Source organism: Rhinolophus sinicus, linkage group LG16 (genome assembly GCF_036562045.2).
Source record: "Rhinolophus sinicus isolate RSC01 linkage group LG16, ASM3656204v1, whole genome shotgun sequence".
Taxonomy (NCBI): Eukaryota; Metazoa; Chordata; class Mammalia; order Chiroptera; family Rhinolophidae; genus Rhinolophus; species Rhinolophus sinicus.
The window spans coordinates 8837984-8864245 of record NC_133765.1 but is presented as its reverse complement, the minus strand read 5'-3'; the positions used below and the strand labels follow the sequence as shown (position 1 = coordinate 8864245).

Sequence of the window (26262 nt, the reverse complement as noted above, 5' to 3'; positions counted from 1 at the left end):
ATACCCTCGATTCCACCAATGTCAAAGTTGAGTGCACAGAAGACACTCAATAAATGTGTGATGAATGAAGGAGAGAAATAAACCATTCGTCATCCTGGGTGTGTGTTGCTTTGTTACTCTCTCTTAAAATAGAGTGCCCAGAAGCAAACACAACCTCCAGACAGTCCCTAACCAGCAAAGAATGCAGAGGATTAGTGCCTTCCTTGATCCAGACACTATACTTCTATTGATATAGTCGAAGGTTTTGTTGGCTTTCTGGGCATACACAACAAAGCACTGACTCATACGTAGTTTGCACTCAACTAGAACCCTAAGTCTATATACACACTTAACACAAAATCATATGCCCCTCTGTTAAGCATAGTCTTGCCCTTCTGTACTTGTGCAATTTTTTAAAAATTTAAATTCTGATTTATAACATTTATTTCTACTAAATTCCATCTTGTTGGTTTTAGACTATCATTCTAGCCTTTCTAAATCTTTCAAATCTTGATTTCTGTCATCCCAAGTATTAATTATACCTTTAAGATTGGAGTCAGTTGCAAATTTACTGATGAAAGAATTTAACAGGATAACAAGAGCAACGCTCTTCTATTACTAGAAATTTCCCTCCAGATTGACATAAATTACTTATGAGGTAAAGACACTCAACTAGCTACAAATAACTTAAAAGTACTATAGTCTAGGCCACATACGAGGTGTGATCAAAAACTATGGTGAATGCTACTGCCGAGTGCCATCTGACAGAAAGGCAGGGATCTTCAACACAGGAAGTGGCGCATTGAACCTTAACAACAGTGTGTGACAAGTTTCAACCTATTTGGTGCAGTCGGTGTGAGCTGTGGTTGAGAAAAGGTGTGTTTTAAAATGTGCTATAAATCATGGATCACGAACAATGCATTAACGTGAAATGGGCAAATGGTTTCACCCTCCATCATGACAAGGCTCCGTGTCACACATGACTTCTGGCATATGGCAACTTCTGTCAAATAAAAACATTACGGTGTGTCCTCATCCACCTTATTCACCAAATCTGGCAGCGTGCAACTTCTGGCTCTTCCTCAAAGCCAAAAGGACCATGAAAGGTAAATGTTTTTAATCGATTCAGGACATGGAAGCAGCCACAACAATGCAAATAAAGACATGCATGAAAGAGGACTTCCAGACTACTTCAGAAAGTGGCAAGAATGATGGGATAAGTGCGTTCGAAGAGATGAGGAGTATTTTGAGGGGGATTAATGGCAATGTGTCTTTTACTATAATAAACTTTTTAAAATTTAAATATTCACCATATTTTCTGATCACACCTTGTATATCCATTTTGTCCATATGGATATTATGAAAATATGGCAAAAACTTGTTGAAATCCATATACAGTATAACAACCAATGCATTCCTTTTGTATAATAATTTAATAATCTTCCTACAAAAATTTAGAAAACAATATTTATCAGGCAGGACACGTTCCCATTGAAGGCATACTGGTTTCTAGAGCTCGCCATTTACCTCCCCTAGTGTTCACAAAACAGCTATTTAATAAACTGCTTCAGAAATTTCCAACAACCCGCATGATATTTGTCCATCTCTAACCCAACACATCTCATATGGCTATTTTCTTAATGATCTTATGTCTTTATGATAAATATAAATTTTTTCAGTTCCATGGAATATAATTCATCTGGATCAGGTACATGAGCTTTAAAACAGGTTAAATGCTCTCTTATTTTCATTCCTATTTTAGTTTTCAATTCTAGTTTAATCATGTTTGTTCAATTCTTGTTAGATCATTTTCCTTGATGGAAGAAAGAGAAATTAAATAGCTTAGCAAAAAGTAGACCAATTCATTGTTGAATAAATGAAAAAGTGTTTTCTCAGTGTAACCAGTTAATACTACAACATCTGTTCCAAACAATTTACCTATATTTTCTTGGTTCTTCTTGTTTTTAAGGTTTGTTAGTGTTTTAGTTTTTTTCTTTTAACATTTATCCACAACTTCAGCTCCTTCTGAGTTTAAGCTTACTGGACACCATTCTTATTCTATTGCTATTGTTTGGTGTTACTCAGTATATGTCCCTTCTCTTTATTTTTTATATATGTTCATCTACAATCTGATCTGTTAACTACCCTGTTTTCATTTGACGCTGATTCTTTTCTTTCCTCATTGAAATCGTGTTTGTTTACTCCATTTACTCAACACATACTGGTTGAGCTTCTTGTAACAAAAGAATAAGATTACAAGGTTTTGAGAGCAGGGATCTTTTTGGTTCATTTTGATGTCTTCCTCAGCATTTACCATTATAGTGCCATTCACGCAATAAGCAATCAAATATTTACTGAATGAATAAGACTTATTCTGCAACTCTCAGTGATAACTTCAAGTGTTATAAAATTTTAAGTTCATTTATTACTTCATTTATTTATTAAAGCAGTATTATTATTTATCTCCTACTGTGTTATTATCCTGTGAATTTGAGTACCTCTTGTCCACCTCCGTTTTCTTTTCTCTCTCTTAGCTGTTTTTCATAATATTCGGTTTTAGCTTTATATCAATTTTTTTTTTCAGCTTCTTCCTCTTCACTGAGTTGGTGGGCCTCCTGCCAAGTATATATTTTCTACTATCTTTGAGTTTTGCTCTATCTGTAGTTGGGAATATACCATGTGAGTATCATGTGCCAAGGTACAGAAATTTAAAAACCCTTCCCTTTGTACCAGTTACACGGTTAACTATTCATTCCACATTTTCCTTTTTCTTCCCAAGAAAGGTCTTCCTTCTATCTAGAAGAAAAGATGAAAATATAGTCTGGGCCTCCGGTTCCTTAAGTTTTCTACCAAAAATCTCAAAATTTATTAGAGATATAGCCCACGCTTCCTTATGTGTCATTACTTATTTTTACACAAAAGCAGATAATCATCTATTGATTTAATGAGCAACAGCAGACTTTAAATCACAACTCAGATATACTGTTCAGGAAGATATTACACTATCTTATTAGTTACGCTTCTTACTCCACAAGATAGAAAACTGGGTCATTCTTGATTTCTCCTTTTCCTTGTCCCTAATCCACATGCCCCACCAGCAACACCACATAATTTTAAAGCAATTATTAAATCTGGTTGATCCTTCTTCCTCAGTATCTCATGAATTCACCATCCCTTTACCATCCTGTAGCAATGATCTTAGCTTAGGTCCTCATCACCCTTTGTTCCTTCGTTTCTATCAGTTCAATTCTTTCCTAATTAAGTCTCCCTGGTCCTAACTTTGCTTCCTTCAATTAATCCTCTACAACACTATTTAAGTTACAAAGTTGATCATGTCATCACCTGTTTAAATTTTGCAAATGGTTTCCCACTGAATGGGGAATAAACTCTATGTTCTTTGAATGGCTCACAGGGCTCTGTATGAGCTGGTGCCTATTAACCTCTTTGGTGTAATCTTTAGCCACTTTGTTGCACATCATAGATTCTAATCATGCCTGACTTCTTTGAGTACAAATACCGTATTATTTTACTGCTCTGCCTTTAATGCTCTGTTCTCCAACGTCTGCTCTCAACTTCCCTTCAGCCTTTAAACTCTATCTCGGATGTCTTGTCCTCTATAAGCTTTGCTTGGGCCCCTCATAATTGATTACTCAGCCCCTTCTCTGAATCGTATCAAGTTCTTTATAAAGTTTTAACTTATACTATAAGTCCTTATTTATAAGACTGCACGTCCAACAGAATATTAAATTTCCTAGGGTAGGAATTTGGGGTCTTTTTCTTTTGTATTTTGATCACTTAACATAGTGTCTGCCACAGAGTGGGTAAGCAATAAACATTAGTTACTAAGTGAATTAATGCTGTATGTGGGACAAACACTGGTCTTAAAGCATGACACACTGTTCAAAGTAAGCTTTCTTAAAGCAGCAGCAGAATAGTAAGCTCTTAATTATAATATTTGTGCTTTCGGAAGAGGACAATAATACATTAAAGAAATAGTGAACAATCTAGATATCCTTTGTATTTAGCATTTTATATGTATTTATATAAACATTTGTCAGAGTTATTTTCCTAATAGTTTTTCGTTCAGGCCAGTATTAAAATTCAACTGTGTGCCAATACACCAGTGGGTGGATGTTGTAAGACGTATACTGGGTAATAAGTCAGCTGAACTAGAACTAAGAATTCATCATGAATAATCCTTACAATTCACACCTGGTTATGCATACCCCTGGAAAGGAAAAAAGGTGGAAAGCAAGGGAGTGGGTCAGCCATGCTTCATGTCTGGCACACTCTATAAATCCTAGAAAAAAGAGACAGCTGCCAGCAGCCTTGGTTTTCATCGGTTTTCCTGGCAAATAGGCCCACAGAATAGAAGGGACTGAAAGTTAAACAAAAGCAAAGGGGTTATGAGGACTATGAATCACACTTGTATTTTGGGAAGTGCCCCTGATGAAGCACATTCAAACTGATTCCAATTCCATCCCATTACTTGAAATTATTAAGAAGAAAAGGAGGCAGCAGAATGTTTGGGTAATAAATGACCAAAAGGAAAGGTTCGGCTACCAGTCCAACAAGTACAAAATGAGAGGGAGACACTTGGGGGTCCTGTGTTCATGAGACAAATAAGACTGATTACAAAGGAAGATCTCTAGAAATTTGTTTTAGATTTGAGTATTGTGACAACCTTAGGATTCCAATTTGAAAGTTTACTATGCAAATATAGCGTGCCTCTAAAGACCTTCAGGTCAACTTTTCTCGGCCCCATACTATGCTGCTATCAAGGCACAATAATCCAGCTCTGAAAAATCAGGGCTGACAGACTTTAAAGCTAGCCAAATCAAAGTCGTACTTTTTGGATGACTGCCTGCTATTCGTTTGATCCAAGTGACATCTTTCTCACAACCAACAAATTCCTCAGTCTCCGGAATAGCCAATGTCTCTGCTCCAAGCCCAAGAGATCCCTCTGTCAGGAAGCGGCCACCATAGTTTTCACGCCAATACTGAGCATAAAACAGGTTCACACCTGTCTGGGAAAAAGACAAACTTGGTATCCAGAAAAGCGACAAAGGTTTCACAGAGGCAGTGTGTTGTAGTAAGTGAAACCAACACTGAAAAAACACAAACACGTTCGAACCTGGCTTGACCACTTAAAAGCTGAAATGAACTCTCTGAGTTCTGGCTTCTTTCTAATGAAATGGGCTCATTCTTGCCTTGTCATCTTCACAAGTTATCAAGATCAAATGAGAAAAATGAAGGCAGTTTTTTTTCAGAGTGCTTGTGTGTTTGTGGATGTGTCAGAGGAAGATCCCTTAATCCTTCCAGATCCAAGGACCTAAACAATGGCAGAATCCTGAGCTAGCTTTGCATTTCATGCCTCAGTTTCCCCCTTTTGTAAAACTTGCTCTACTGCTAGCAGGCTCAAGGATGTAAATATTAGAACAGTGAACCATTTTTGTAATGAGTGTTTAAAAAGACTGGCAAGCGACCGATCCCATGGGGTTATGGGTAATTTGAAGACTGTGTTTTGAAAACCTTCCGAAAACTAGATCTTTATATATTAAACAATCAAACTTTCACTGTAGGGACTGCAGGATCAAAACTGAATCTTTCCTTCTTTCCTTGGTCCCATGTGAACTGAAACCTGGCTCATTCTCAGTCACCAGGTAGTTATTCTGCTAATTAAAATGGCCACCCATTCAGAAGAATATAGAGTCTGGAGGAGGGGAAAGGGCAGGGAGAGGCAGAGAACTGCTTAAAGCTGCAGCACTGGGAAGAAAATAAGACACAAAAGAGGGCAGGAGGCAGGAATTTAGGGTTGTCTTGACAGCTAGACACCCTGTTGTTCCTGGTAAACTTATCTCACAGGAACCTCTCCAGGCTCTGCTCTGGGCAAAAGCTACCACTACAGGAGAGGAGGGACAGGTGATAAGTATGTGCTGTACTGGAATGGGCAGGCCCCCAACTTCTACAACTAGTACTAATCCCAGATTTAAAGTAGGCTCAACCATGATTTGGAGGAGAAGAATTAGGGATTGTATTTAAATACGCACATGGTAGAATTCGAAATTATGCTGTGAAAATGGCTAGAGTAAGGTGGAAAAGACTAGCTTGGAAGAGAACAAAGGATAAACATAAGAAGCAGACGTTGAAGAAAGCAGGAAAAACACTGGGAGGAGCATGGCAAGGAAGGACAAGTGGGACAGAAGAACTACCTGAACATATTTGTTTCCAGTTTCCTGTCTACAAGCTGAATTTTGAAAGCTTTCCAAATACAACAACATCTATCCTGACACTAAGGATACAAGATGAGCAGCCACATCTTGGGGACTTTAGGGGCACTACTTGTGGTTAGAAAACAAGGGGAGAGTGAAGGTGGTGGTGGAGGGGCTTATCCTGGTGGATGAAAAAGGGGCCACATATGAAACTTGACAAGCTCAGGGGAGGCCCACATGGAGGGCTTTATAAACCCAGAGACCAAAGTAACCACAGAGGATGGTGTGAACTTAAAAATTCCTAACTAGGGGGCCGGCCCAGTAGCTCAAGTGGTTAGCGCTCCATGCTCCTAACTCCGAAGGCTGCTGGTTTGATTCCCACATGGGCCAGTGGGCTCTCAACCACAAGGTTGCCAGTTCGATTCCTCGAGTCCCGCAAGGGATGGTGGGCAGTGTACCTTGCAACTAAAATTGAATATGGCACCCTGAGCTGAGCTGCCGCTGAGCTCCCGGATGGCTCAGTTGGTTGGATGTCCTCTCAACCACAAGGTTGCCGGTTCGACTCCCACAAGGGATGGTGGGTTGCGCCCCCTGCAACTAGCAACGGCAACTGGACCTGGAGCTGAGCTGCGCCCTCTGCAACTAAGACTGAAAGAACAACAACTTGAAGCTGAACGGCACCCTCCACAACTAAGATTGAAAGGACAACAATTTGACTTGGGAAAAAAAAAGTCCTGGAAGTACACACTGTTCCCCAATAAAGTCCTGTTCCCCTTTCCCAATAAAATCTTAAAAAAAAAAATAAAAAAAAATTCCTAACTAAAGCGGGAATCTATAGGAATACACTCAAAGAGGGGACTTTCTGGCAGTACACTTTACTCAGAGAAGCAAGTGTATGTTGAAGACCGTTCAGAACAGAGAGGAGAAGGGTGAAAGATGAAAGAAACTGGGCTTTTCTAAAAGTCAGTGGCACTGCTGGAGAGGACAGACAAGTAGCCTTTGAATCATGAAGCAAGAGAATTAATGGTTTTAATTACTATCACCCCCTAAGGCAAGGACCTATTAATTACAAAATGAACTCCGCTCCCTCCAAGGTGAGTGGGTACTGTTTAACCTGCAGCGCCTCCTGGTGCCCAGAGAGAATTATTCTTATCTTAACTCCCCGAAGCAGCAATAGCCTAGTGGACATCCCATAATGTATTTAACACAACAAAAGGATCTCTCGCTCCCTGTCTGTCAGAAAGAAGCTGACTGAAAATATTCAAAATATATTTAAAGGTTAGTTACTTTTATTTTAAAAGTAGAAATAATGCCCCATCCCTCTCTTTAAGTATGTTTCAGTGCCTGAAACATTCTTTACCCTAAACCAGTCTAAATGATATGTATAAAAGAATCCTGTTTTTTTTTTTTTACTGTGTTTATGGTCTATACCGTGTCATTTAACCTCATATTGTTCAATATTTCTAACTGATTCTATGGGTTATCTCTTCTCAGGCTAAAAGGACCTTAAAGTAGAAAAAAATGTCACACTAGGTCTGAAGAGTTAGCACACAGCAGGTACTTAATAAGTACACATAGGCATCAAATTTTACATTTTTCAAAAATTATTTGTAAAGAGGCTACCATAACTAGAACTAAATAAAGTTAATTTCCTAGAAAGAAAAGCAAGAGGGTTGGGAATACCTGGGTTAAGGGGTAGTTCCCTGGTTCAGAAGAAACTCTGAGTTTCTGCTATGGATGTGAGTGGGGGAGAGTTTATGGAAGTGTGTAAGACAGGCTGCAGTGCATGGATAGATAATATGAGGGAAGACACTCTGATCTGAAGGACGCAGAAAAGACTTTCTGTCTCATAGGGTCTTTGTTACTAACAGATCCCCAAACAAGTTCACTACAAAGATTTCTCCCAAAACCCATCAAACTGTAAACATATTATCTACTCTACATCAGATGTGTTACTGCCTCAGCAAATAAGAGTCTCCAAGGGGATGGAATATGGAGCTTGTAAAGATGGACGGGAACGCATATTTATTGAGTGCTACCATGCGCCAGGCATACACCAAAAGGCTTTCATTTATTATGTCTTATCTTCCAACCAACTTCATGAGCTAGGCACATTTGGAGAGGAACTTGAGGCAAAGAGAGGTTAAGTGACTCGATCTAAGTTACACAGGTAGTAGCCTCAAAGCAAAATTTGAACTCAGGTCTGTCTGACTCTAAATCTCATATTCTTATTTCCCTGTCTGGAAAGAAAGAGATTAAGAAGGCACAAGAGCAGGAGATTCTTCCAGAGAAGACACGTTTAAATGGAGCCTCCAAGCAGGAGGCCCATGATGGAAGAGGGCACTGTGTGCTTTGGGAGAGTGTCACAAGAATGGGAGATGGCCTGAAGGGCCCAAAGGAAATCTCTTTGCTCAGGACCAAACATGGCTCTGGAAATTGGAGCTGTCCCATTAAAGAGCTGTGGGGGAGGGATGTAAGAGAGATTCAGTTTACATTTGAGTTTCTTATCCTCAAGAACTGTTAAGAATCTCTGAGATTCTCACTAGTGATGAGCAGAGGGACTGCATCCATTGAAATGGCACGTAAAGTTCATTCCTTTGACACAAATTTATTAAGTGCCTTCCAAGCATACAGCTAGGCGCTTGCCATAGAATGGGGAATAAGACATAGTCCCTGCTCTCAAGATGTGCATAATCTGAAATGGCTCAAAAACTGTCTTGGGTTCCTATTGGTAGTTACAGATGGGCAAGTGACACCAATAACTTGACTTGGAAAAAAAGATTCTGAGGTTTAAATACCTCATGATAATTGTTTTTTTTAACTGTTACAATGACCAATTCTGTATCTCTGTTTGAGTGTATGAGAATTGAAGCCAGGCACCACACACAGAAGTGCAAAACACACATGCACAGGCACACAACCAGTCAGCTAACACCAGCTGTTACAATCTTAACTCTTTCACTGTGTTAATTGATTTCAAGTTTTTTTCCCCTCAAAATGTGTCAGATGTCCATAAAAAACAAGAAGTTGATATTTTGACTATTTTATGCATTTAGTAACAATTTGAGCTGCTTTGTATATAAATGACATGATTTTTGTGTATAAAAATTTTGGATATATTCCTTCTGATATATCCGACTGTTGTGGCAAAAGGGTTAAAGATGTATCCAAGCAGAAACTGTCAGTACACGATAGGGAACACATGATGTCTTTATCCTAAGATGGGTGTAGACTATGTGACACCCAAAAAATATTAATAGGAAGGCCAGTCATACAATAGGAGAGACTGTAGGGACCCATCCTGGCCCAGTCTATAGAAGTCAAGAGCTTCCCTTTATCAAATTTTAGTGCAAGACACATGGGACGAGCAGCATTCCTTTATCCGGGAAGCACAATACAACCAGAGCAAAGTCATCACTACAAAAAAATTACTTTCAGCATCTATTAAAACAGCCCAAGTCAATAATTAGAGGGCCAGGAAATAATCTGACAGGAAAAACTGAAGATTTAGTTTGAGATAACTTTGTATCTGGGGCTCTTGCAAAGGTACACAGTTTTCTACAGAAGCTGGGCGTAGAGAGAGATCAGATGTAAGATACGACAAGGCACCAGAGGTAAACTGAAAGAAAGACAAGTTTATGGAGCAAAGGAAAAAAACTGTAATCTGTGTTTCCTGAGAAACTATGAATGTTAACTCTGCTTATCTTTTTCTGAACGGGAATAGGATGTAGAAGAGATACCCAAGGAAGACTATACGATCTCTGACCCCCGAGTACTTTAAGAACGAAATCAGAATATGCAGATGGAAATGAATTTATATGGTACCATCATATATATGTGTCCCCGAGGCCAGTTAGATGGAAAGCAAGAGAGATTAGATGCGAATAAGGGGGCACAGGGACTTTCAGGTGAGGCTGGTTGTAGTGGCCACTGCTTAGTGAGAAAGCTTGCACAGTGGGAGGCAGCATGGAGTAGTAGCAAGTACATGGGTTTTGAGGTCACGATGACTTAAGAGGAATCTTGGGTGTGGATCTTACTAGTTCTATGATTCTGGGACACTTATTTAATCCGAGTATCATTTTCCTAACCTGTAAAATGAGAGACATATGTCTCTCTCATAGAAATGCACTGCACATTAGCATATAAAGTACATAGCTGCTTACCTGATATAGTTAGTATTTAATAAATGTCAGCTCCTGTTGCAATTGCGTGTGCCGTTTTGGTGGTAGGTCTGGAGTTTCCCTTCAGATACAACCAATATCAGAAAGACCCTTTTATCCATGTGTTACAGAGATATGCCCACAGAGAAAAGGCCCCTGAACGGTCTCCACTCAGAGAACACCTAAGATTCTGGAGTAACCGAAGGGAATAGTGGAGGCAAAAGAGTTCATGGTCACCCACTCCTAATTGTCCTTAAAGAGGATGACACTCCCACCTGGCAGCACAGCACTCTCCAATGGCCCCGTACTCTGCCCACAAACCTTCTCCTGACCTTTCCTGGGAGACGGTTTGTAGAGAGGTCTCTTTTGTAAGAAAATGGTTCCATGGCCTGGCTTAAGGTCCAGAGCTGGCCACTTAATTTTCTCCCGGGCGCACTGCTTGCTGGACTCCTTAACCTGACATTCTTTTCCTCTTCCTCTCTATACACACCCTGACGACATACTTTTCTACTCTAACTTTGCCCGTAGATCACAGAAACGTCTCCTGTTTGCCCTACTTTTTGTCAAACATTCCATCTCCACGTGCCCTGAACACACACACACATACTAGCTCTCTCTCTTACTCTCTCTCTAACTAAGAAATCCTGACGCAGATGCCAGGAATGCGTCTGCTGCCCTTTTGACACAGACTCTGATGCCATCTTGGGGCCATGGGGAGGGCAGAGCCACGGGACGTGGCCTTCAGCTACTCTCCTGCTGGCCTGGCTCGTATTTTTATCCTGGCACTGCCTGGGTACCCAGGGAGGGCACTAGTCCAGCTTCTCCTCATTCCTTCACTCTGTATCAGGACTCCATAGTAATCTTACCTCGTACCTTGGCTGCATCTTCCTGCTCAAAACCTTCTACCATCAATGGAGCACAGTACATTTCTCCTCTTCCCCTCCAACCTAATCTATGTCTGTGTACTTGTCCAATTTCCTGAACCTGATTCTGATGCATGCAGGGGTATTGTCAAGTTTCTTCTGTTTTCCGATATGAGCAGTCAGCACAAGCTGGATTTACTCCTTTGCTTACATAGCCACCTCCACTTTCCTCCCCTCCCTTTGTCTCTAACTCCAAATAAGGAGTGTTCCTTCTTACATAATTGGATGTTCCCAGCACAGAAGCTGACATACGAGGTCAGGCGCGCATGCATGCAAGACTACCCTTTGACTTAACAATGCCTTTTTTGGGTATCTAACTTCTCTTCAGCTCCCCTCCCCCACTTTCTCCTCACCATCAACAATCAAGGGAGATTTATTAAGCCTGGCTCAGATCAGAACTCTCCCAACCCTGGCTTAGGAGGGGTCATGAGGTTGAATTTACTCTCTCTCTCCTTTTTTTTTTCTGTCTGACATTGGTTATATCTTAAGGCAAACTCCGGGGGTGGAGTGGGGGGTGGGGGGGTGGAGGGGGTGAGGTGGGGAGAGGATGAACACTTATGATTTGGCAGCAGTCCCTGGAGTTCAACGCAGTCATGTATACAGATCTTTTAAGGAAGCAAAGAGAGTAAACAAAGCTGGAAGCAGAAGAAATTAATTTACCTTCTTGGAGATGATAATGCTGGAGGTTAGAAAATAGTAACATTTTAAGGAGGAGTTGCATCTAAATCTAGATGGCTGTACTATCCCTGATAACTGCAGTGTGTTCATGATAATTAGAGAAGTGGCAGTAGCCTACCTCACTTGGTTGCTGTAAGAAAATATATATAAACAGAGGTCAGGTGCTAGCATATGATAAGCACAGCAAATATAAATGCACCCCCTTCTTTTACTTGGTCTTTTTATGGTTCAAGCTTATTAAGCCTCCTGGTTCTATGTAACTTTGAGTATGGAAGAGGAGATTTAACTGCTTGTTGTTAATGGGTTTTCTACAGGTTGTAGAATAGATACACAATTCTTTTTTTTTAAAGAAGTTTTTATTTTTGGAGTGCCTATTAGCATGAGCCACATGCTAACAGAACAGGTCAGGATTTGGCTTCTTAATTTGTGATCTGACAGGATGTCTCATGAGAAAGAAATTTAAAAAAAAGAGTGGCCAAAGCTCAAGCACTATGTGTGTCTGTCTGGTTCAGAGCCAGTGTCTCTGGCATTCTTCAGTTTAGCAAAGTTTGCATCAATTTCATGCTTACTACAAAGTCAGCAGCTAAAAACTCCATCTGTGTACAAATCTTTCAGGAGATTCAAGTGGTATTGGGAATCACAAAGCCTGAATTATAAAATCCAAGTTTCAAATCCAAGTATCCATCTATTCCTTACCATCCTTACTGAAGAAGTCAGCAAGTACTTCTTCAGTTGTGAATATTTACACCCCTTTTGGAGAAAATAATCTTTGAGAGCACCTGTTTTTTCCTTCTTTTTACTATTTTTATTGTCATGGTGACTATATTTTGTCACTTAAGAGAAATGTCCACTGAAACAAGGTGAAGGGGCTTGGGAGTATAACAGGTGGAGAATTGATCCTGGAGTTGGGAAGAGTTTAGCTGAAGTATTTTAAGATCACAGGCAGTGCCTGTAACTCAGTAGATTACACCAGAAGTCTTGCAGAAGCAAACTCATTCAAACTTTAGACAACAAGGTGATTAAACAAAGCTTTCTGATACTCTCCAGACAGTCTTCATCCCTGGACCCGTATAACAGAGACTCTATCTTCCCTTACGGCCACCGGTTTCCTGGACTCTACCCTTACACTTTCTAGTGGAGAATTCAGCACCACAGCCAACACCTCTCCAATGTGAAGAACTCACCAGTCTTACCTCTGAATTAGGGTCCCAAAGATAAGATGAAGAACTTTCTGCATGTTTTCTGTACATAGCCATCTCCACTGTTCCATTAGCAGCAAGAGGAGCAGATCCAGGGCTGTGTCAGCTAACTCTGTCTCTGTTCCTGGGGAATGAAAAGGCATCAAAAGGAACTCAGAAGAGACCCAGATTTGAGGAATATGTTTCAACGCACTAGGTCTTCTCCATGTTTATCTCATCGCGTATTTTTGTAATCCTTCAGTTCTTAAATCAAGTTAAGAGATGTTTATTCCATATCTAAAAAGTTCGGTGATAGGCTCTGTATTTCTTTAAAATTCTTTTATGTTCCTTAATCACTTAGTAAATATTTTTTATCTTTGTAAAAGATTTTCCATTTAGTTATTTTGCCTACCCAGCTCCTGTTTCTTTTGTATTTCCCCCAAGGAGCTGAATATATTTTGTTCCAAGTAAGTGCTCAGAACTGGTGAGTAACTGGAACTGGCAAGGCCCAGTCTTCCATACTTGTATTCTACTCGCCTCTACAAAGCATCATGGAAATCTTGTGGGCAGCAGATTTGGGAAAGGATTTGGGATTCATTCTCCTGTTTAAAAAGTGCTTTGAAAGCATCTCCATTACACAGAGCTGTTGGGTTGGGATCCAGGAAGCTTTAGTTTGATCTTGAGATAACATACGGTTTTAGGAAAAGCACTACACCTTTCGTAAAATGCCATGACAATTTCTGATTTATTTCCTGTTTCAAGACTGGAATGGCCACAAATAAGCTCACAATCACACTAAGCCAAAGTCTCCTAAATAGATGTATTTTGTGGATGCAAGCATCTGTTTTCTAACCCCACTCAGGGGGTCCTGTATCACTTCTGATCTGGCTCCCAGGAGACTTTCCCAGGAATACATAATGTTCTAGAATGAATCTTAGCTATCTGATGCTACTGCTGTATTTAATGTTATCATTAATCAACAAAATAATTCTGTTAGTAGGACCAATGTGTACTCCCTTGGTTGGCTTGCTCAAGCTCTCCTCCCTTAAGGGTTCTTTAGAACATGAATGACCAGATTTGTATACATCTGCTCGAAATGTAACCTACTTTCTTCTTTAATCCCATCCAATATATATTTTCTTTTTTCTGCACAGTATTTCAAGGGGGCACAGAGCTGGTATGTTTGCTTTCTAGTAATTTGCTCAGAGATGGGATATTTAGTGCCTTGGGAAACAGCACCATCCTCAACCTCAGTCATTCTCTTCAATTCTATTGTTTTCTCAGGTTTAACATACACAGAGCTGCCACCATGTGGTGACAATTAGTTATAACAGTTAAAAAAGAAAGAGCAGACAAGGCACCAAGTCCTCTTAAAGAAAATAGTAAATTTTCTATCAATGAGCATCTCGAGTCTCTCATGGCTAGAAGAAAGGCTCAGGTATAAACTATTCCTCTATAGAGATATGAGGTTCAAAATTTACAGGCTTGACTTGGGCTAGAATTATACTGTTTTACTCATTCCCCCTTATAATTTCTTACGGTTTTCTGATGCCTTTGGTGTGAAAACACTTCATTTAATTAACAAGTGAGATATGTGTGAAGAGATGGGGTTGCAAACTCCATTTCTCACATAGTTAAGCTGAAGTACACAGAGCAGAGGTGAGGTGACTGGTCAGGGGCACCTGAGAAAAAATGATGAAATAAGCCTTTTTATTTTCCTTCTGAACCCAAGATTCTATGATCTTTCTTTTCAGCAGAAACCTGTGTCTTCGTGGAATTAAAATGTTTTCTTCTTATAAATTCTAGCTCAGCAAATGTACTAATATCCAGGGTTCCTAAATTTTCCTTTGCATTCTTCTGGGAAGCAAACCTGCCCTGCCTCAAATGCTTATAAGGACAGAGCAGTGCCCTCACCTCTTCTCCTTTCCTGCTCAACGATGGGTAACTAGGTGGTGTCACTTGCTATGACAATAAATAAAACAGAAGGAATAGATTCAGGAAAAAAAAGATGAATTCCATTTTGCACATCTTGTATTGTAGTGGCCTTATGGTATATCTCAATGGAGATTGCCAGTCGGCAACTGGAAATACAATACCTAATATTAGATACCATAGCATATGTATTAGAGTTGAAGCCGATAGTATGAATGAAATCACCCAGGATGTGTGATGAGTAGTAACAAAACCAAAAATAAAGCTCTGGAAGGCTAATAATGGAGCCAACAAAAGGGACTGAGAAGGGAGTGACCAGGAAAGTGGTACCAAGGCAGAGATAAAGGGAGTAGTTCAAGGATATGCCAACGCATGCCAAAAAAAGAACTTCAACAAGATAATGACATTATAAGCATGGATCTTATCTTGCTGGATTGGGACTCCCTGTTTTCATGCCCTGTTCCTCTGCTTGACTCAGCTCTGGGGACTTCTTTGCATCCCAGCACTCAGCACAGTACATCAAACTCTGGTATTTAACACATGGCTTGCTTAGCCAAACAGAAGAGAAATTAAAGTGACGAATCCTAACTATCATTAAGTACCAAGTGGACTGTGTCCTGGCTCCCTTCTCTGTGGGAGCAGAGATCTCGTCACTTACCTGGATCACTGTTGCTGAGGTCGTGGGCTGGCATGGCTGCATCTGACAGGCAATCATCCACACATTCTTTGGGGATATGTTCAGGATCTTCTTCTGAGGCTTCTGCTGGCTGCATTTCTAATAACTTTGTCTGTTTTTCAATAAAGGATTCCATCTCAGACATGGACAGGATCTCTGACTCCTGAAAAAAGAGCACGCTGCACATCACAAAAAGAATGCGGAAGTAGGAGAGCAACCGAAGCACTTAGGCTTTCCCTGTGCCTTCCCTGCAGAAGTATCATGAGTATAGACCCACGTGACTTTCTGACCAACTTAGGAAAGTTTTCATTTTCTACTGAAATTGCAAGAAAAATAATGCCTTTGTATTGTCACTTGCTGCAAACACTTTTGCATTACCTTTTCCAGGAACTGTTTTTCGTTCTTATTCTGTCATCCATTATCCCATACCCATAACCCTTGAGAAGCCAATCTACCAACCCAGAACTAGTAGGAATCACAAATCACTCGGAGAAAACTTTTAGAATAAAAACGAGAGATCCAGATGTTGGTAAATCCTTCAGCTAGGCACGTAAGTCCTTTCTGACTTTGGAGGATGTCTCAGGTGCTTAACTGCAAGATCAACATTCCAGCTGTTAATTCCAGGAGTTCTATAGGAACTTCTTACCACATTGCCTTCCTGGAGACAATAGAGTATCTTCTCATGTGCTTCAGTTATATTCAGTGTTGGAGCAATTTTACTGGATGAGAACCTCAGTCTGGACCTTGCATAGAAAACAACAACAACAACAAAGAAACAATGTAATTCATGATCTAGATTCCCATACAAAGGGCTGACAAGCATTAGTATCTCAAAACAAGAACACCTATACTTACTCTGGGAGCTTACTGTGGTCAGAGTTGCCAGAAGAGACCTGGCCCTGAAATCCCCGACAATATATATTCTGGCAGTTCTTAATATATAGTGCAAATCTTGCACTAAACAATGTCTACAATGCATTTGTGAGGGCTTCTGTTAATGTAAAATAGGAACCAGTCTGTCACGGTTGTTGTATTCCCATAAGCTAGAAGAGTAGCTAGCACGTACTACACACTCAGTTAAAAATGGGTTGAAGATTAAATAGACAAGTAGCATAAACTAAGGTTTTTGTTGTTGTTGTCAGTACCCTTTTTGCGTATTCACTTATTCCCCTTGTATTCCAAATAAAACCAGGGAAGGAACCACAAGGGCTAACCTCAGTGTTTCAAGGTATAGGGTTCTTTATTAGCACAGGCCCATGGGCCCCCTTCAACGTATGGGCCCAGTAAAAAAAAGGCTAAGAACTGTGTTATTGCTGGCCTGTGAAACATGAACATAGAAACAAAGATAGACAGCCAGATGGACAGACACACACATACCCTGAAAAGGCTAAGAACTGTGAGTCTGTTAGTGCTGGCCCATGAAATGTGAACACCGAGACTATGAGACAGATAGACACACACAACCCGAAAAGGCTAAGAACTGTGAGTCTGTTAGTGCTGGCCCATGAAATGTGAACACCGAGACTATGAGACAGATAGACACACACAACCCGAAAAGGCTAAGAACGGTGAGTCTGTTATTGCTAGCTCATGAAACATGAATACAGACAGTTAATCTGTCAGACAAACACACACAAACACTCTTCATCCCTCATGCCCCCACATTCTCTCTCTCTCCATAATGGTCCAGATACAGATATGACGTTTCTAGTAAGGGTAAGTATTGTGCCCTTCCCTTCCACGTGTTGGCGTTGAGTACTACCAGGGAACATCTGGGACCCTGGTGCAGGAGAGTGGCAGCAATACCAGTTACTAAAATGGGCCCTGCAGGTACCCATTTTAGTCCTTTCTTGTTTATTACTGGTATATGCAACTTCTAAACCAAAATTTCCAGAAATGATGGCAAAGAGAGATCAGTTGTAAGACTTAATTCTTAATATGAGAGAAACACCTCAATTTTCCAGGAAAATAGAAAATATACATACTATAGAGTTTTCCTTCTAGTCAAAAATCCTGGTCAGTCTGGGTTCTTGGTTCCCATGGCAAGACAAACATTTAGCAGGGCTGTCTATGCAGGATCTCAGGCCGGTTTGGGATGAGCACTGAGGAGTCTGAGGTCTGGCATTGCATAAAAACTAGTATTATGACCCACCTCCTCTCTTCTGGGGCTTGAGAGCTGGGGACGGGCTTTAGCTGAGGATTGGGGATCAACCTGAGAGTTGGGAAAAGGTCCCTGGGCAACTGATGGGCTTCTCACTTGCTAGCCTTCTTGCCTTCTGTCTGGGGCTTGCTTTCTGTCTCGGCCTCACTCAGCTCTTCTGTGGGGCTCTGGGGTTCAGAGCGAGGAAATGCTGTCTTCAAGGTGTCCACGATAGCATTCACCACCATCTGCAGGGGTCAGAGGTGCAGGGTCAGACAGAAAGCACTGAATGAGCAGTTTTGTCATGGTGCTTCATGCAGTCAGGTCGGGTAGACAGCCTGGCTATCTAGTGGAGTCTTAGCCATCAGTATAGTCAGACACCAGCTATCCTCCCTTCTCTCTACGGCCACAAAAATCTTTTTTCTCACAGAGTTAAGACAAACAATGCCATAGAAAAAGAAACCGAAATAAACAATAGGATAAATAAAAACCTGGGAGTTCTGCAAGCTAGTGAAATGCTTTTGATTTTTCAATTCCTTTGTACATAAAAGAATGATTTTGTTTCCAAATTGATGATCCTTTCACCAAGATGTGAATAAGGAGAAGTAACATAGGCAGGAATATGTGGAGAGTGAGGATTATCAAATAAGAAATACAGTCTAGAGGCATATATAATGTAAACATGCTCAGTAATTCACACAGAATAAAAAACTGGCTTTTCCAGTTAATTCAAATAATTTCTTTAAGTATAGAAAGAAAAACAAAAATCACTTGGATCAAAATTAAGAAATATGAAGTTGACATAAACTTCTCTACTCATAAAGACTAAATAAAACAATCCTCAATGAAAAGTAAGAATTATCTCTATTTTTCAAAATGGGAAAATGACATACAGATATTTGCTAAAAAAGAAAATTTGTACAAACAAATGAAACCCTAAAATATTGAAGAAACACTTACTTCTCCTTCAGTGTCTCTCACTAATTAATGCTGCTGGCTCAGAGCAGCATCATGATGTCTTTAACTTCCTCTCGTGTCAACCCTCTACAAGGAGTACAGCTAGCTCAGCTAAGACACAGCTGGGGTGGTGCAGTAAGAAGACACAAAAGACTAAGGCACAACAAACCAGGGAAAGAACACAGAAGGTAGCATGAATGTGCATAACGTAGCTTAGAAAATAACTTGCTCTCTAGGCTCACAATATTGTAGTCTGTAGGGAGGGTCCTATTCTGTCTTGTTCACTGTTGTATCATAAGCAACTAGTACAGGACATGGCTCTAAACAGGCAATCAGTAAGCAGATGCTGAAAAATCAATGAAATAACACGTCTGCCTGGAACTCTGCGATTTTACCTTGTGTATCACTTTCAAGTTTCCTCATAGCATTGAATGTCTCCTAACTCTTACCACATGAAATTCCATGTTATCATTTTATCTCCTGAAGTCTAGATGAGAAGAGGGAGACCCCTCTTCTGCCAATGCGTCAGTGTTTTCTAACCTTTCAAAACATGCCATCTTTTGATAAACAGAAAACTCGGATGTCTGCCTTAGGGACTATGAAATCAGTTGGTAATCATTGCTTGTAGGCTTCAGTGAGTTACACAAATGTTCTCCTACCATCTCCACAGGTCCTAAGACAGCCTCTTGAAGAAGGTGCAAGTCTTCCCCATACTGCTCTCCGACAGAGAATCATTACATCGATCTACATCCAGCTTAGTGTCCTGTCTTAGGGCTCTCGTTCCTGAGTGACCAATGCTGGGAATGACCTTCAGCTCCAAAACAGACCTTCCGGCCCCCACCTATCTATGGAGGTATAGATCTATCCTTATATACCTCCACTAGAATAACTATGTCATGTCACCCACAGGGAATATGTGTACACTTACAGTGTCAGGGGTACTGTCTCCTCAGAGTTGCTCACTATCACTCAGCAGGTGGATGATCCAACCAATATTTGGGAACAGGTCTAGCTGAAACTTGTAGTCATGTCCTACTGACTCCTCTGTGCCGCCTCTCACCACCGCCCCACCGCCCCACCGCCCTTAGTTTTCAAGCACTGCCTCCACTCTGATGACAAACTACGGCTGAGCACGGTGGCCCTGCTGTTACCTTGTCTATTCTGGAGACCATGAATGGTTTCTTGACAAAGGCAATACGAGCATCTGTGTTCAGAGCCAGGAATTCCTGTACCTCCTCACTGTTAGCAATCTCAGGAATGGCACAGAGTTGCTGCAAAAGACACAAGAAAGACTTCACAAAGAGAAATTCCAGTCCCCGGATCTCTGTACCTTGGCTTGGAAGTCTGTGGGTAGAATGAAAGCAAAGCTCCAACAGAAGGATGCTGACCTTTAGGAATGATTCCAGGAGGTTTTTACGGGCTTCTACTCTGTCACTGTCCATGTTTCCAAATGGAAGATCTGGAAAGAGCTTTTTAGGACCCTTCACATCTTAAAAAAAAAATAAAAGTTCATTCACTTAACATTCACTGAGAGCTATTCCACATAAAACACGTCATCTATGTAAAAAAAAAAGAAAAAAGAAAAAAAAGAACTGTTACAATATATTTCCCTGGGATTTTATTTCAGGAGTTTCAAATATACTCCAGGGATATAATACAACTTACTCTCATTATTGTTAATATTAAGTTGTAAGAGACCAAACGAAGGCGGGCCCTGAAGTCCAGTTGCCCAAGTTTACATTGAGGCTCTAATTATCCTATAGTAATGACCTTAGAAAAGTTGCTTAACCTTTCTTTGACTTTCTTGTCTGTAAAATGAGGATAATAGTATTTATGTCATAAGCTGTGATAAGAATTCAGTGAGCTAACATGTATAAAGTGCTTAGAAGAGACCCTGGCATATATTTCAAGCTTTGCTCAGTATTAGCTATTGTTATTAAAAAAAATGCATTAACTGAAATCCACAATTTATGCCTAGACTTATTAAAATGTTTATCTGGGTGACCATCAGCTTTAAAAAAAACAAAATAGCTGCTTACTAGCTTATATTTAGAGTTAAATTTCATTGTATTTCTTATTGTCAATGTGTTTATGGCACACACAAAAAAGCATGGCTGTTACAGGAAAGTAGGCAAGGATTTCTGGATAATATTTTAATATTTAAGAGAAATCAATCTATGAATCTGGAAAAGTTAGTTTAACTCTTCATGCTATCTCATAGACATAGGTGGAAATGTGAGTTTCTTTCTTAAGCTCAAACTAAAGGGGACCCCAGAACAAAGCATTCAGTGGCAAAGGAGTACCTCCGAATGTGACCACTGCTGTCTAGCACTAAAACCTAAAACACATGTATGCAAAATGGAGGGAGCACAAAGGACCCCTGATGCTGCACTCTTCTCCTCCATCCCTCCCCACAAAACAATAGGCCACCAGCCTCTCAGATCAGGGTGGCTAGATGTGAAAAGCAAGCAGGCAGTTCAGGGCTGGGGAAATTCCTGACTTTTGATGAACTTTCGTAGATCTGATTTCTCCTCCAGACGGGTCTGCAGATTCAGGAACTCGCGGTAGCGGCGATTCACAGTGTGGTAGGCCAGCTGTTGCAGGCCGCTGCTGTTCTCACCATCAAGGGCTGTCTCATACTGTTGAATGAACAAACTTGTTTACTACATCAACTCAATGGCCACACAGTAAGAGGCGAGCAGGGGTAAAGGAAGGGAGATGTTCTTATTCTGTTCCTGAACCTACTAGATCTGAAGGCTGCTCTAAATTGTAATGAACAACTCAAATTCCAAGGGTGGGTGAATTAAGGAATGAGATGCATTTCCCAAAATACATGGCCCAGAAAGTAGAAAGTGAATGTTACTGCTCTCCCCTCCTTCCATATCAAAGCTCCTTCCCATACTTTACTTTCACTTATAAAAATGGCTGAATAAATGTTTTTCGAATTCTAAAGACAGGGAATAAAACAGAAGGTACAACACTGATAAAAATGATACTCCCTTACATCCCTCAATTATGGGGTTGTACATTATAAAGGGATAACCATTTTGCCATTATATTCAACCCGTAATTATCTATATTAGTTGGGGACAGAACAAATTATTCAAAACAGCTGATGAACAAAAATAATGTGTTTGCCTGTAATGCACTAAAGGGACATGTGTTTTTGTTCTGCTCAGGGCAGGTTAATTATTATTCTTGGAGCTAAACTGAAATTTTTTTCCCTAAGTACATGTCATCGGTATGATTAGAAGTCATGTGAAGATTGGAGATGTTGTGGGGGGGTCAAGGTTTGCTGTCTTCATAGCTTGGAGGGTCAGTATGTGGGAAAAGACAACTTGTACTGTATGCTCCCCCAGAGACAACACCCTGAACAGCATGAAAACTGCAACTTTGTACAGGGGAAGACTTTTTGACTGAGTAGTTAAAATACAATGAAATACTGTGGAAGAACTATGTTCTTGTTCTCATTAGGAGCAGGTTACCATTGTTTGGTTGAGGTCATTATACTGTGGGCAAGTGATGGAAGAAACAATCTCCTTGTTGGTGGGACTTGAGGCTGATGTTTTAAAAATTTCTAGAGCCAGAAAGAAAAAGAGACATATGTGGTACGAGCTGACACGAGCAAAGTAGTCCCTCAGACCAGTAAAAGGCCTAGGTAATAGACAGGTGGAATTCCAGGTGGGGCTCTCAAACTTGGAGCATCTTGGAGTTATAATACTTTCTGTGGAATATTCTAGTCCTTAAAGGACACTCTCTGATACTGATTAATTCCCAAATCTGGCTGCACTTCAAAGTCACCTGGGCTTCTTTTTAATTATGCAGATTCCGATAGACTCTGATGGATTCTGAATGACAATTTCCAAAACAGGGTCCCAGAATTTAAAAAAAATGAAACTCTCCAAGAGACTTGGAGGCAGCCTGTTCTAAAGCCCATTTTAGGGAATTGCTGCTCTAATCAAAACAGCCATCTGATACATGAATCCCTTTACATCATTCCTGCAAAACAGTTCCCACTTCTGTGCTTCTGTGCTTAAACGTCTCTAGGAATGAGGAACTTTCTGTTTTCCAAGTATATATATGGGAAAAAAAACCGTCCTTCCTAAAACAAAGTAAAAAAGATAGCAGTATTTTAAAAAAGAAAGAAATTAGCAAGGAAGAAGTTTGGAAAGAGAATTTCTGGACAAGGCTCCATACATTGGGAACCACTGAAAAATATGACCCTCGATATCCTAACCACCCTGAGGTTCTAAGATTTGCGTGAGTATTGGCTAGAAGTCTACTCTGCTTCACAAATGAGCTTCAGACTCATAGCAAACAAAGTAAAAGTAGCCTCTCTCCCTTACTCTAGCTTCACTGACTCTGCTTTCCAAACCAATTCCAAGCTCAGAGTGTGTGACCACAGTTGTAAACCTGTTACCTTCACTGTGTAGAGTGTGTAGGGGTGAAATCCGGTGCCACTGTGCTCTCGAGCAGTAATGGTGCCAGTGATGCGCAGGTTCTGGATGACAACTGGGCCATCCGGGCTGCTCAGGGGCTCAAAGCTGAAGGTGGCTGAGCTGAGAGGACCAGTTGGAGACGAAGAAAGCAGAACCTGTGGTAGACTAGGATCTAGGGAGCTGACACCATTGGTAAGATCCTTCTGTAAGCATGAGGGTCGTGGTGGGCAGGTCCTTTCTGGACTCGCCAGTAAAGTTGTAAGAGAGGTGACATCCCCTCGCTCTACCTCTTTGTCTGCTGTGTCAATCTGGATCTCTGGGCAGGAATTCAGCATGGAGACCAGCAAGCCTGTCTCTGTTTCTGTTCCTGGACCTTCCTCAGCCTCTGCTCCTTCAATTCCTTCAGATCCCTCACCATCCTTACACTCCAGAGACTGGGAACCCCCTAGGGCACACAGGGCGTCCTGGATCCTGTCAGACAGGAAGTTGTCTGGGGTCATGAGCATGATGGTTTCTTTGCCCAGTTCAGACAATGGAGACTCCAGCTCTGTGTCTTCACATAAGAACAGAGGGCCTCGGATATCTGGCTGTAGGAAATGAGATGCATTGTTTCCTCCTTTTCTTTCTTCTGGCACTGCCCCCAAATCTCCCTGTATAGCTTCATGGCCTTCTTCAACGTCTGGGGAGGGGCGTGAAGGTCCCTCTGGCTCATTGCAGGTTAGCAGCACTGGGGCTGCTGCTGGAGAAGGGGCTCTCACTTCTGGCAGACTCTGTACCTCAACAATCAGTGGCAAAGATGTGGGCACTGAGGGTTGTTCTGGGGCACTGGCTGGGCAGAGTGCGGGATTACTGCTGGCCTTGGAAAAGATGCCCACGAGCACAAGGTGGATCCAGTCAGGGTCTGACAGCTTGCTGATCAGTGGTAAGATCACATTGCACGTAATGAGTTCGCCCACTACATAGCGTCCCGTCCGAGTCTCCAAGTGGGGCTTTGGAACCAGTCCTTGCAGCAACAAATTCACTATGCCACGTGTATAGGTGACCTCAGCACTGGGGCTTTCCACAGCAGGATGGGGGGCAGTAGCCTGGCAGTAAGCCTCCCAGAGTCGGGAGGGCTCGACTGTACCCCTCTGCTTCCCTGCTGTGGCCTCCTTTGCCTGAATATAGCTCTGCAGGTGACAGCCACAGAGCGTGAGAACCCTTTGGGCAAGAGCGTGCCTGTCCACCATGCCCATCCTCCTCCGCAACTCACGGGCCAGCCCTCTCATGGCGGCCTCCATTTCTTCCTCGAAGGCTGGCTCCTGGCTCACTGAGCGATACCAGGACGACACAAAGTCCCGAATGACCATCTGGATGGTGCGGTTGATCTCCTGTCCCAGCTGCCTCTCCGCTTCAGGGTCTGGAGGACAGATGGCCATTGGGATGAAGCGTTCCAGGTGCAGCCGACCCGAAGCCCCCACAATGGCGTCGGAGCCCAGCCATCCTCCCAGCACCACCAGCAACGCAGACAAAGGACAGAGAAGCCACACATTGACCAGAAAGTAGATGACGAGGAGCCAGCCGACCACAAACCCCAGAGCCATCAGCTTTCGGCTACTGCGGTGACTGCGGCCACAGCTGGACAAACCCGGGGTCTTTTGTAACGAGGATAATGCCTCTGCCTTCATGGCTGAATGGACCGGGGGGCTGCCCGAGACGACAGCCCTCTTTCTATTTCACCTCGGAGTCAGGGAATGGGGCATCGCTGTACCCCGGATACGAGAACACCTGGGTGCTATTCGGGGCCCCGTCCGCGGCTGTGGCGCTCGACGTCCTCCAGTCACCGCGAAGCGACAGCAGCAGCTCTGCGTCTCGCTCTCGCGCCGGCCCCTTCAGGAGGACACGAGGCCCGCGAGGAAAGCTCCGCGGCCTTCATAAGCCCGGGTCGGAGGGCTTCCACGCTGCATCAGGAGGGCGGCGCAGGTCTCTACAGGACCCCTCCCCGAACACTTACAGCCGCCGAGGACGGAGAGGGGAAGGACCGGGGTACGCATCGCCGCGGCGGCGCGCCCAGACTGAGACCGGGCATGCAGTGCATTCAATGGTGTCTTCTCCGCTGGCCTCGCAGAAGCCCTCCGCCGGCTGGGGCAGCCCAGGAGGGTAACGGCGCTCCGCGGCCCGGATTCCGTCAGGGCTGCCGGCCGGTGGTCGGCGGCGACAACTTCCGGGTCGCGGTGGGCGAGCGCAAGGTATGCTGGGAGAGCGGCCCAGCGCCTTGAGTCTCCGTGCTGCCTGGCGCCCCCTGGTGTTGAGGAGGCGCCGTTACAGCACTATCGCAAATTGGCTTCAGAACCTGAATAGAGTGCAGAGCGCCGAGTCGCCAAGAATGTGCCCAAATTTCCAAAGTAGGGAACTCTCAGAAACTCAGAGTTCCAGATCTAATTATTAAATGAAGTCAGAAAACACCTTTTACTGCGTAGGAAAAACTCTCAATAATTCAGTTTATTTTCATCCCTTGTGGGCGTTTTTTCAATGGCCTGACGCATTTTAGTATTCATCCCTCTTCCCCAACGGCGTCAGTCCCCCACCCCCACCCCGCCGTACTCAATACTCAGCTCTCTGAACTTCTCAGGAATTGCAGAATACAAGGCATAAAACATTAATACAGAGATAGATTTATTTCTTAATTTTCATATACTGTATAGCAAAATCATATTTGTGATTTGGAATTATTTGCTGGTGGCATTACCCAAGCAACCAAATATTTTGAGAATATGCTGTATTCCGTCGCTGTGACAGGTAGTGTGGAGGAGCACACCTTGTCCTCAAGGACCTTGCAGCTAATGGGGGAGAGGAGTTTTTGGATGGTGAGTGGATAGCTAGCAATGTAAGTCACTATGGAATATAGTGAAATGCAAAATCTTACAGGTATTCAGGGGAATGAAAGATCACTGTGGGTTGCAGTGGTTAAGGGGGACTTCATAGAGAAAGCTTTTATGCTTAACCTTC

At 42.1% G+C, this 26262-nt stretch overlaps 1 protein-coding gene across 1 annotated transcript in view; it reads right to left on the bottom strand.

Moving 5' to 3' along the window:
- The window catches only part of SNX19 (sorting nexin 19), a 38488-nt gene extending 13010 nt beyond the window's left edge, over positions 1–25478 (bottom strand). Inside the window, exons 1-8 of the mRNA XM_019713974.2 lie at positions 23256–25478; positions 21336–21474; positions 20224–20324; positions 19987–20106; positions 17996–18126; positions 16385–16481; positions 15721–15901; positions 13146–13275 (exon numbers count right to left, since the gene is read on the bottom strand). Of these exons, the coding sequence (XP_019569533.2) occupies positions 13146–13275; positions 15721–15901; positions 16385–16481; positions 17996–18126; positions 19987–20106; positions 20224–20324; positions 21336–21474; positions 23256–24941 (2585 nt within the window). The 5' untranslated portion in view covers positions 24942–25478. The remainder of the gene's footprint in view (positions 1–13145; positions 13276–15720; positions 15902–16384; positions 16482–17995; positions 18127–19986; positions 20107–20223; positions 20325–21335; positions 21475–23255) is intronic.
- Between the last annotated feature and the right edge of the window lie 784 nt (positions 25479–26262).